This window comes from Hyla sarda, chromosome 5, assembly GCF_029499605.1.
Source record: "Hyla sarda isolate aHylSar1 chromosome 5, aHylSar1.hap1, whole genome shotgun sequence".
NCBI lineage: Eukaryota > Metazoa > Chordata > Amphibia > Anura > Hylidae > Hyla > Hyla sarda.
In genome coordinates, this window is record NC_079193.1 from 339,806,429 (window position 1) to 339,819,752 (window position 13,324).

The window sequence follows — 13,324 nt, forward strand, 5'->3', positions numbered from 1 at the left end:
TTTTTAAGGCCAGAGCCAGAAACGGATCATAAATTAAAGGGGTACTCCACCGCCCTATCGTTTGGAACATTTTGCTCTGAACGCTTGGGGCGGGGGTGGTGACGCCATGACTACGCCCCTTGTGACGTCACACCACGCCCCCCTCAATGCAAGTCTATGGGAGGGGGCGTGGCGACTGCCACGCCCCCTCCCATAGACTTGCATTGAGGGGGGAGTGGTGTGACGTCACGAGGGGCATGGTCATGGCATCACGACCCCCGCTGCCGGCACCCAGCGTTCGTTTAGAGATTGCACAGAGATTGCGGGGGTCCCAGCTGCAGGACCCCCACGATCAGACAAAGGGGCGGAGTACCCCTTTAGGGATATTTTTAAAGGCAAAACTGAGACTTATAAACCTTATTTTAGATCTGTTTATTGTAGGGATGTAAGAAAAAAATCGATTTGCGTGATTATCGCGATTTTTCATTTGGCGATACTGAATCGATTCAAAATATTTTTGAATCGATCCTTTTAGGGATGTGGAATTTGTATCTCCTGATGCCCGGAACAGCATGTCCCGGGCGTCAGGAGATACAAATTCCACATTTGTGGAGCCGGGCAGGCCGGATCTGACGCGGCAGCGTTCTGGGTATATGGAGCGAGCTCCGACTTGTGCCCGCTCCGTACTCTGCGGCCCCTGGCTGATTTCAGTAGCCGGGGGCCGCTGATGCATCACCGCTACTAATATCCAGCATGCGGCGCTCAGAGGGGTGTATGGAGCGGGCTCCGGACTCCTGCCCGCTCCGTACTCTGCAGCCCCCGGCTGATTTCAGTAGCCGGGGGCCGCCGCTAATAGCCATCATGCGGCGATCTCCGCGGCTGGCTATTAACCCTTTAGATCACCGCTGTCCAAGCTGACAGTGGCATCTAAAGGGATCTGTGAATGGTCCCTGGTGGGCTAGTGGGGTGGATCGCCCAGCAGCCCCCCCCCCCCCCCCCCCGCAGCATGATCACAGGCGGGCGATCCACTGTGGAGGTAGCCGGAGGGCTTAACTCTGCTTCCTGCTGTCCTGTGGCTCTGTCATTGATAGATCCTGGCTGGACCAGGCTCTATCAATGGATCGCAGATCAATGGAGTTCAATAGAACTCTATTCATCTGTCTGAGGAATCTAATGATTCCTGCTAAAAGTCTAATAAAGTGTATAAAAAAAAATAAAGTTTTAATAAAAGTGTAAAAGACATTGTTTTTGAGACAGAATCGGGATATATTGTGATGTACCGTTACCTAGACGGTATCGCGATATATCGAATCGCCACACTGTTATCGCGATTCTAATCGTATCGCTAAATTCTTGGCGATTCACACCCCTAGTTTATTGGTTTTGGCTTTAAAAACTGAATTTAAAAATGAGGTGTAAACTGCTCATAACATGGCTTGACAATAACCATCTGCACTGTTTGGCTGGCACATGTTGCGCCTAATTAGCGGTGCCACATGCGTTTTTGCCCCAAATTACCAAAATTACTGTAAAATGTACGCATTTTACCGTGATTTGCATAATCGGTGTAAAACGCATTTATACTGCAATTTTGGTAATTTGGGGTATATAACAACACCAATATTTATTATAAAAATCCTTCTTTTAATTAGCTCATAGTATTAGAAATCCTCTCAGGGGAAAGAGGTGTGTCCCTTCCTTGTGGTGGTGGGAGGTGATTGGAGTGTGGTGGAAGGGGCGTGTCCCTCCTTGTGGTGGTGGGAGATGATTGGTGTGTGGTGGAAGGGGCGTGTCCCTCCTTGTGGTGGTGGGAGGTGATTGGTGTGTGGTGGAAAGGGCGTGTCCCTCCTTGTGGTGGTGGGAGGTGATTGGTGCACCTGCTCATGCAGCATTGTCCATTAGTCATCTCTTGTCCATGACTCATGGACAAGCTGCTGCAGGACTGGTTAGTGTCCTAGTAGGTATGGGGACCCCTAGTGGTGGGATCTTCTTTTTTAAATTTTCAAAAAATGTTTAACAAAAGGTCTTTAATTTTCATCAGTAACAACATATAAAAAGTTTTTGAATCTGACAGTGCCCATATCAGTAACCTTTAAATATATCCTATATTTCCTCCAGGTGATGAAGTTTTAGAATGGAACGGGCGGATATTACAAGGCGCCACGTTTGAAGAAGTTTACAATATAATTCTGGAGTCCAAACCTGAGGCACAAGTAGAATTAGTGGTCTCCAGACCGATAGGGTGAGTAATCGATTCCTGTTCGTGGGCGAAGACACCATGAGGTAATAAAGTAATGGAATTATTATCTTTTGTGTAAGGCTGGGTTCACACTACGTTTTTCAACTAAGGTTCCCGCATACGTTTTCTATCAAAAACCGTATGGGGAAAAAACGGATGGAACAGTATGGGAAAAAGTAAACCGTATGGGTTTTTAAACAGTATACTGTTTTTAAAAGTGCATACTGTTCCGTCCGTTTTTGTAGAAAAAAAACCTATACGTTTTTGAAAATTTTGTCCATTTTTAATGGGAGGGGTCTTGGGTGGGGACTTTAGGATTCAAATGCGCATGTGCAAAGTAAAAACGTATACGTTTTTCCCGTATGGAACCGTATACATGTGCGTTTCCCATTGACGTCCATGTTAAAAAAAACGTATGCAGTTGCAGTACGGTTTTTAAACCGGAGTCAAAACCGTGGTTGACCACGATTTTGTCTCCGGTTTAAAAACCGTACTGCAACCGCATACGTTTTTTTTAACATGGACGTCAATGGGAAACGCACATGTATACGGTTCCATACGGGAAAAACGTATACGTTTTTACTTTGCACATGCGCATTTGAATCCTAAAGTCCCCACCCAAGACCCCTCCCATTAAAAATGGACAAAATTTTCAAAAACGTATGGGTTTTTTTTCTACAAAAACGGACGGAACAGTATGCACTTTTAAAAACAGTATACTGTTTAAAAACCCATACGGTTTACTTTTTCCCATACTGTTCCATCCGTTTTTTTCCCATACGGTTTTTGATAGAAAACGTATGCGGGAACCTTAGTAGAAAAACGTAGTGTGAACCCAGCCTAAGATAGTGTTTCCCAACCAGGGTGCCCCCAGCTGTTGCAAAACTACAACTCCCAGCATGCCCGGACAGCCGAAGGCTGTCCGGGCATGCTGCGAGTTGTAGTTTTGCAACAGCTGGAGGCACCCTGGTTGGGAAACACTGTTCTATTCATATACTTCGTTCTTAATTGGATCTGTTATTACGATGGATCTCAGGTGTGAACAGGGCCGTATTGTGTATTTACTTACAGCAGAGGCTGAGGGGGCGTAGGATTATGTTGCTGGTATTTCATGGTTGGGTTACCTTTTTGTTGTTACACTAGAGTATCTTGGTCTTTGTAATGTATTCGTGTACAGATCAGCAATGCTTCATTGCCCGAATTGTGAACATGATGTGTTATCTTTGTGTAACTTTTCATTTCAGAGATATCCCCAGGATACCTGATAGCACACATGCCCCACAGGATTCCAGTAAGTTGTATGGCGTATTTCATTGTATTCTTTCTTTGGGCCTGAATGTGGGAAACGTTTTCGAGGTTAGCAGTTCGATCCTGATTTTGCAGGATGGGATTTATTCCTGTCATTAGCACCAAATTTACACCGAGCTGCTAGGCTATGTTCACACGGCAGAATGTCCGCCCGGAAAAAAAAATTATCTCTGCGAAGGACGGAATCGGAATTTCCACGGCAGATGTTTCCGCTGTGTGCACTGTGCAGCAGAACCACATTTAAAAAAATGGGACTCTGCTGCAACGGAATTTCACAGCCGATTTTTTTTTTCCCGCCTGATTCCGCTCTGAAATTCCGCCGTGTGAACATAGTCTTATATGGCCATGTGGGAGAATACTGGGGCTTTTTGGTAAAATTTCTTGAAATGATAAAATGCATTGGATCACATTGTTGTATCAGTAAAGTTGGAAGCTTAACAGACATATCCATTTTAAAATAGGATTTTATTGAATATATGAGTAAAATGGGATTTTATTGACTCACAAAAATGGAAATACTGTGAATTTTCTGCAGTGAAAAATTTGTATAATTAAAGGGGTATTCCAGGAAAAACTTTTTTTTTTATAAATATCAACTGGCTCCGGAAAGGTAAACAGATTTGTAAATTACTTCTATTAAAAAATGTTTAATCCTTCCAATAATTATCAGCTGTTGAAGTTGAGTTGTTCTTTTCTGTCTGGCAACACTGTTCTCTGCTGACATCTCTGTCTGTCTCGGGAACTGCACAGAGTAGAAGAGGTTTGCTATGGGGATTTGCTTCTACTCTGGACAGTTCCCGAGACACGTGTCATCAGAGAGCACTTAGACAGAAAAGAACAACTCAACTTCAGCAGCTCATAAGTACTGAAAGGATTTTTTAATAGAAGTAATTTACAAATCTGTCTAACTTTCGGGTGCCAGTTGATTATATAGAGATATATATATATATATATATATATATATATATATATATATGTTATTTTCCTGGATAACCCCTTTAAATCTGCACCTGAAAATCCATAGCAAGTTGTAAGGATTTTAGTGCTGATTTGCTACTGCAGAATTGGGACGAAATATGTTCATTTAAAAAAATGTATTTAAAATCACCGTCTTGGATTTTGTTGTGAATTTGTAATTTCCAACAATAAATCCACAGTGTATCTGCAGCTTAAATTGGCATGAACTGGATTAAAAAAATCAGCAGAAGTCCATGCAAATTACTATGATACTCTCTGGACTTTCCGCACCATGTTATTATGGGAACTTTTTTTATTTTTCACCTGTAAAACTTTTTATTTTCTTACTAGCCAACTCAACCAAAACCTTAAAGGAAAACTGTCTTCAGCTTCACCTGCACTAACTTGTCGGTACACCTGGTCCCGTTCTGTGCTCCCATTCTCCTGCTATCTTTGCCGTATCTTCGTTCCAGGGCCGACTTGGAGCATGGGCGGAGCTTCATGACGTCACCGCTGCTGTTTACTAGCAGCGGGACCCAGCAAAGAAGCATTAGTGGTGACGTCACAAAGCTCCGCCCATGCTCCAAGTTGGCCACGGAACGGAAAATACGGCAAAAGATTGCGGGAGGACCAGAGCACGGAATGGGACTAGGTAAGTATCGTTGTCATCAGTGTAACCTGCTCTACCTGTCTGTATGGACAGGTTAGTGCAGTTGGAACTGATGACATTTCCTTTAAAGTGTACTTGTCCTTTTAAAAACCTTTGACATGTTCTAATGACCTGTCAAAAGTTTTGATCTGAACACTGAGACCCTATCGATTGCTAGAATGGGTGAGTGCCTGAATGCTTCTCTCCCTGTTCTCTGTGCCATTGACCAAGACTATTCCATAGACTTACACAGTTAGTTTGTGTTGGTCACGTGGAACACTAAGCGCATTCTTCTCCCAGCTCTTTGTCGCGGTCTGAACACTTACACCCCAACTGATCAAAACTTTGAAGTTAAAAAGAGACAGTGCCCATTTAAGCCAAGGTTCCCACTACATTTGGTGGGACAATTACAGAACTGTAGATCCATTTATGCCCTAATACAGCTGTGTGTCCATTGACTCCTCTGCTTTATACATTTGGGAGTCAATAAAAACACTTACGTTGCATTGGAAGGTATGACCACCTACAGTTTTCAGTACAGTGAAATCACACATATACATATATATATATATATATATATATATATACATATATTGGACAACTATGGGCCGATAGGACACTCATTTATCATACTCCTGCCTAAGAGAAGTCTTGGACATTTATGCCGAATGTAGTGCCCAAGTGCAGTGTGAATTGTGCCAAATACTGCTCCAACTTCTCAACTGTAACTAAATCTGATTTTCAAGAAAAATGTTCACAATTGGAACCTTCATTTTTGTTTACCCTTTTTCTAAAATCTTTTCTTTTTCTTTTCCTAAGGTTCTAGTTCCTTCGAATCCCAGAAAATGGATCGTCCTTCCATATCCGTTACGTCCCCCATGAGCCCTGGAATGTTGCGTGATGTTCCCCAGTTCCTGTCTGGACAACTCTCAGTATGTACAGTAGTAACGTATACTTGTGTTTTGCTGTGGGCTCCACCTGATTTCATAGTGTTGTGGTCATTACCAATGGAGACACACAGACCATTTCTGCTTTTCATGAGCCTTTACCCACATACTTAGCCGTTTTATATGAGACCTGCTGACGTGACTTCTCGGTAGGTTCTTTTTTAACAGTGTGGTGTTATTTTACTGCTGTTTGCTACAATAATAATCTATAGATACCGCTTTGGTCACCTTTTTGGTTTTCAACAGTTATGCAGCCTTTAAAGTGCGTAACATTCGGGGCATGTTTTAAAATATGCGCCGCTTTACTGTTAATATTAAAATTACAACAGCATTTTGCGAGAAATCCGCTTGTAAATGTAACTATTAGCAGTAAATGTTACGCACTGTGAACCCAGCCTTATTGAAGATAAGCGTCTGCTGCCTATACACTAACTATGGGGGGCAAACGCTAGTTGAGAAGAGTCTTGGCTGACTCCACTAGGGTTTAATACCTACTCTGTCCAATGGCAGGGACCATAAACTGAAAGCTATGCTACCCTCCTTTTCTCTCTAAAGAAGAAATAGGCATTTATAGAAGAGAAGACTGTATTGCCAAAATTACTTCAAGCCCACCAATAGCACCTCCTATTGCCGAACCATTAAAGGAGGGCCTTTTCATGGACCTGTTCCCTACACCTGTTTGGTAACAATTGAGTTCCTCTGGAGAGGAATTGGGGCATGCTTTATTCTGACTGGACCAAATTTTTTTTACCCCCATCTTGCTGCCTCATATAGCCAACCAGAAAAGAAGGGGCCTTACTACGGCCCTTGGTTGAGTTTCCCCACAAATGTTTGCTAACAATGTCTCCAGACTGGACCAACCCTTTGGTCTGCTTCTTAAAGAGTACCTGTCACTAAACCATATTTTCTAAACTAACTAAGATTATATTCCCTAACACCCCTTCTGCCCTTAAAAAAAAATTCTGATCTTTAAAAAGCTGTGTATCATACCTTTCCCCTTTCTCACATTGTGTGAACTCCCGGCGTAAGAAAGTGGGCGTTCCCCAGCAGACCTGACGTCACTGAAGCCTGCGAGAGCTGTGCCTCACCATGCCCCGCACGCACTTCCTGAGTTTGGTCTCCTGCCAGGCCGGGGGGAGACCAAACTTACTGTTTGACATTCGCAGGGAATAGAACAGAGCCACCTAGTGGCCATCTTTTCAATCACATTAATAAAGGTTGAGAATTTTAACAGCAAGTAAATAGCAAAGTGTCTTCTAATTACATAAGGAACAATATATTAAAAGTTTAGTTTGGTGACAGGTACTCTTTAAGGTATGTACACACTTGAGGGGCGACTTTCCCCATGTGAAGCTGGTTTACAGCCAGATCCCATACAATTTGTAGATAAAGATTGTAATATAATTCAGAGAACTTGGAACATAGAATGTGTTGATAAGAACCATTTGGCCCATCTAGTCTGCCCAATATCCTGAATTCTATGAATAGTCCCTGTCCCTACCTTATATGAAGGATAGCCTTATGACAAGATGGGTTGCTGTGAGAGCATGTGCTCGGTGTCATCATGGGGAAGGCCAACTCTACAGAGGTCCCTCAACATACAATGGTATTTGCTTTAGGCGGGTCATCGTTTGTTGAAACCATCATATGTTCAGGGACATGGATGCTCAATTATACTTACATGTCCCCGCCGCTCCGGACCGTCATTTTGCGGCTGCCCTGCACTCACGCTGCCACTATTGGACGACGGGGTGGCTAGAGCGGTGATGTGATGACGGCAACAGGGAGCGACGGCGCAGGGCAGTGGCAGCAGAGAAGCGGCGAACTGATGGTCCGGAGTGGCGAGGACATGTGAGTATAATTGAGTGGGGCACATGAAACGGTTATTTGGCGGCTGCTGAAGCAGTCTGCGCTGCCGGATAACCGTTTTTGCGATGGCCCTGACACACCGAAGCATCATATGTTGATGCTGCCTTCAAGATACGATGGCCTCTGAGAGGCCATCGTATGTTGAAACGATCGTATGTCGGGGCCATCGTATGTCGGGGGTGACCGCTGTACTTTGGCCAGGGTATTTGTATACATGGCTATTAGAGATGAGCGAACTTACAGTAAATTCGATTCGTCACCAACTTCTCGGCTCGGCAGTTGATGACTTATCCTGCATAAATTAGTTCAGCTAATACAGTCCAAGTAGACTCTCTCCTAGGACTGTATCCACCTTTTCCAGCCCACCGGAGCACCTGAAATCTGAACTAATTCATGCAGGCTAAAGCCATCAACTGCCGAGCCGAGAAGTTCGCGACGAATCGAATTTACTGTAAGTTCGCTCATCTCTAATGGCTACGGTAACTTGTGATAGGAAGTCTGGATATGACTGTAAGACAGATATTAGCAATTCAGGTCCCAGATATAATCCTTGCAGTCCTATTTCATGGACTATCTGCAGTGCATCTGATAAAGTCAGAAAAGAGGTTTATTTCATGTGGTAACATTGCTGGGCTTGCATATTGTACATTTATTACTTCATGGCGTTCCACCCACGGACACTTAGTGCATCGCTTCTTCCTAGGGGATTCTAATGGGGTGAGATTAGGAAACGTTATACGCCTTCGTACACATTGCTTTGTGGTTAATTGCAGCAATTTATCACTTATAATCATTACATTGAAGAGATGACTATGTTTATGGGGAACTACTGGGCCATGGGGGACTTTATTTAAGGGTAAATAGACACCTCCACTTATGGATATATGAGCGTACATTTCTACGGTAATACCCACTCTGTAAAACATGATTAGTATTATTAACCCTAGTGGGGGGGGGGGCATAGCGGCGTCCTGTATAGAAGGTGCATTACACTCTTTACAGATAGTGATAAGATAGCAAAATATGGTAGTTTTAGATACAATGGGGTTCTCCAGGATTTTTTTTTATTGATGGCTTATCCTTAAAATAAGTAGGTTAGTTGGTTAGAGATGAGCGAACTTACAGTAAATTCGATTCGTCACGAACTTCTCGGCTCGGCGGTTGATAACTTTTCCTGCATAAATTAGTTCAGCTTTCCGGTGCTCCGGTGGGCTGGAAAAGGTGGATACATTCCTAGGAAAGAGTCTCCTAGGAATGTATCCACCTTTTCCAGCCCACGGTAGCACCTGAAAGCTGAACTAATTTATGCAGGGAAAGTCATCAACTGCCGAGCCGAGAAGTTCGTGACGAATCGAATTTACTGTAAGTTCGCTCATCTCTAGTAGGGGTCTGACTGGATGGGGTAGGTTATGGCTAGTTACCAATATCTAACACAGTGTTTCCCAACCAGTGTGCCTCCAGCTGTTGCAAAACTACAACTCCCAGCATGCCCGGACAGCCAACGGCTGTCCGGGCATGCTGGGAGTTGTAGTCTTGCAACAGCTGGCAGAACACTGGTTGGGAAACACTGATCAAATGGATTCATTTTGTTTGTATGAAGGTTCAGTTGTAGGACAGAACTTATGTCCTATGAGAACATTTATAATGGTCTGTGCAACATTTAAAAAAATGTCACAAATGTCATTCAAATTAAAGGGGTTATCCAGGAAAAAACTTTATATATATATATATATATATATATATATATATATATATATATATATAAAATATCTCAACTGGCTCCAGAAAGTTAAACAGATTTGTAAATTACTTCTATTAAAAAATCTTAACCCTTTCAGTACTTATGAGCTTCTGAAGTTAAGGTTGTTCTTTTCTGTCTAAGTGCTCTCTGATGACACGTGTCTTGGGAAACGCCCAGTTTAGAAGCAAATCCCCATAGCAAACCTCTTCTAAACTGGGTGGTTCCCGAGACAGGTGTCATCAGAGATTACTTAGACAGAAAAGAACAACCTTAACTTCAGAAGCTCATAAGTACTGAAAAGATTAAGATTTTTTAATAGGAGTAATTTATAAATCTTTTTAACTTTCTGGAGCCAGTTGGTATAAACAAAAAAGTTTTTTCCTGGAATACCCCTTTAATTAAACTTTTTTTTTGTTCTTTTTCTTTTTTTTACACAGACCTATTCCTATAACTGTGATAATAAATCTGTGCCATACTGGATTAAAGGGAATGTGTCATTTTAGGTTTTTCTTTCATTATTAGAACCAGTTAAGGACATGTATTCTTTCTTTTCTAATAGCTGGAGGCCCCCTGGTTAGGAAACACTGCTTAAAGGGGTACTCACGTGGAAAACTTTTTTTTTTTTTTAAATCAACTGGTGCCAGAAAGTTAAACAAATTTGTAAATTACTTCTATTAAAAAATCTTAATCCTTCCAGTACTTTTTAGGGGATGTATACTACAGAGGAAATGCTTTTCTTTTTGGATTTCTCTGATGTCATGACCACCTTGCTCTCTGCTGACCTCTGCTGTCCATTTTAGGAACTGTTCAGAGGAGCATATGTTTGCTATGGGGATTTTCTCCAGCTCTAGACAGTTCTAAAAATGGACAGCAGAGGTCAGCAGAGAGCACTGTGGTCAGAAATCCAAAAAGAAAAGCATTTCTTCTGTAGTATACAGCCCCTAAAAAGTGCTGGAAGGATTACAATTTTTTTAATAGAAGTAATTTACAAATCTGTTTAACTTTCTGACGCCAGTTTATTTAAAAAGAGAAGTACCCCTTTAAGGTTATTATGCAAATAGGGCTCAAAAGTCCTGGGGGCGTTCTCCAGCACGGCAAGAGCCCTGTTAATTTCACTCCATGTCTACTTTACCTCCCACTGGCCGCTTGCCTCTGCCTACCCCATTTGACAGCTGTTTGACTAATGCAGCTGCCCCTTAAAAGGGGTACTCCGGTGGAAAACAAATTTTTTTTTTCATATCAACTGGTACCAGAAAGTTAAACAGATTTTAAATGACTTCTAATAAAAAAATCCTAATCCTTCCAGTACTTATCTGCTGTATACTCCACAGGAAGTTGTGTTGTTCTTTTCTGCCTGACCACAGTGCTCTCTGCTGACACCTCTGTCCATGTCAGTAACTGTCCAGAGTGGGAGCAAATCCCTATAGCAAACCTATCCTGCTCTGGGCAGTTCCTGACACGGACAAAAGTGGCAGCAGAGAGCACTGTGGTCAGACTGAAAAGAACAACTCCACTTCCTGTTGAGCATACAGCAGCTGAGATTTTTTAATAGAAGTAATTTACAAATCTGTTTACCTTTCTGGCACCGGCTGATTTGAAAAAATTGTTTTCCACCGGAGTACCCCTTTAAAGGAGAACTCGGGGATGTAATTACTTATCCCATATCCTAAGGATAGGGGATAAGTGTCAGATTGTGGGGGGTCCGACAGCTGGAACTCCCTGCGATCTTGTACATGGTGAACCGTCTTTCTGCATGAAAGGAGCCGTTTTGACCACAGCACAAAGCTGCGTCCGACACGCCGCCTCCATACAGCTCTATGGCAGAGCCGAAGATAGCAGCGCTCCGGCTCTCCCATAGAGATGCATGGAGGGTGCGTGTCGACCACAGCAGTGCAGTGGTTAACATGCCCCATTCATGCAAAAAGCCAGGACGCCATGCGGGAGATTGTATGGGAGATCTGACACTTATCTGACACTTATACCTTATCCTTAGGATAGAGTATAAGTTGTTACATCCCGGGGTTCTCCTTTAAGGTTTTTTTTTTCCTTTCTCTGAAACAACACTGTAGTGATAGTTTGAAAGAAGACAAGAGTCCATAAAGATCAACCTATAACCAGGTTGACTTTTATGTCCTATTGTCTTCTATCAACCTGATAAGCTATTTAACTATCTGACTAAATAAAAAAATATGGGCTAAACTTACTGGGGAACGCCCCTTGGGCTTTTGAGCCTTATTTGAATAATAATAATAATAAGGCTTATATCTCTCTGCTGGAAAGGACTATGGAGAAAAAATAAAGTATGCCTAGAATCATGATGGCTAGCCCTATCAAGCTATGGGCTTATTTTCACCCATGATGACAGATCCACTGTAAAGGGGTTGTCCAGTGAAAACCATCTCTTCCCCTATTCACAGGATAGGGGATAAGTAGCTGTTGCGAGGGTTGGACTGTTGTTTGACATGTGCAGAAAGGAGAACTCTGACCATCACCTATTGTGAATGGCTTGATCATGTCTTCATATATCTTCAGGTGTCAACTTTCATTGTAATCCCAAGTGTGATGATAAGGGTGAGGCCATTTTCACATGTCAGAATTTACTGTGCACACAGCGGAATTTCTGTGCCAGATGTTTCCGGCAATGCAATAATTCCATTTTCTGTGTCCGCACAAAGAATAATCACGTTCATTCTTTGTGCGGAGTCCGAGCGGCATGCATAGCCATCTATGAGACAGCACATTCCTGTGGGGTCCTAGTGCCGCCGCCCCACAGTATCTGGAATGTCCGCGCATCGTGTGAACATGGCCTAAGACTGAAGGAACGTTTTCTCTACAGAAAAGAAAGAGTCAGGCTAGGTTCACACTACGGAATTTCCGCCTGCAATTCCGCTTTGAAATTGCCGGCAGAAATTCCGCTTACTACAATGTACTGTATAGTGAATGGATTTCCGTTCACAAATTCACACTTCGGAATTTATGAAGCGGAATTTGTGAACGGAAAATCCGCTTTAAAATTTCCGCCTGAAGAATAGGTTGCTCATTCTTTAGGTGGAAATACTCGCGGAACACATTGCAGTCTATTGGAGACTGCAGTGTCCGCGCGGTCCTAGTGCCAACTGATTCAGTTGGTGCTGGCTGCACTCGGAATCTTCGGGTGGAAATTTTCTGCTCGGTGATTCCGCAGTGTGAACCTAGCCTAAGGGTCAATTCACACGGCACAATTCCGCTTGCAGAATTCCACCTCAAATGAAAGCCCATAGACTTCTATGGGATTCCGCACTCCCATTCACACTTCTAAATTTCCGCTTGCGGAATTCTGCCTCAAATTAAAGCCCATAGACTTCTATGGGATTCGGCACTCCCGTTCACACTTCTAAATTTCCGCTTGCGAAATTCCGCCTCAAATAAAAGCCCATAGACTTCTATGGGATTCCGCACTCCCATTCACACTTCTAAATTTCCGCTTGCGAAATTCCGCCTCAAATAAAAGCCCATAGACTTTTATGGGATTCCGCACTCCCATTCACACTTCTAAATTTCCGCTTGCGAAATTCCGCCTCAAATAAAAGCCCATAGACTTTTATGGGATTCTGCACTCCCATTCACACTTCTAAATTTCCGCTTGCGGAATTCCG

The 13,324-nt window shown here is 42.9% G+C and overlaps 1 protein-coding gene across 6 annotated transcripts in view; it reads left to right on the top strand.

The window, feature by feature from the left end:
• Window positions 1-13,324, top strand: part of RIMS2 (regulating synaptic membrane exocytosis 2) — a 680,796-nt gene that overhangs the window by 373,490 nt on the left and 293,982 nt on the right. For all 6 annotated transcript variants that reach the window (XM_056522548.1, XM_056522549.1, XM_056522550.1 and 3 more), the window contains 3 exons: window positions 2,098-2,221; window positions 3,463-3,509; window positions 5,952-6,064. In XM_056522548.1, coding sequence (XP_056378523.1) covers window positions 2,098-2,221; window positions 3,463-3,509; window positions 5,952-6,064 — 284 coding nt within the window. The remainder of the gene's footprint in view (window positions 1-2,097; window positions 2,222-3,462; window positions 3,510-5,951; window positions 6,065-13,324) is intronic.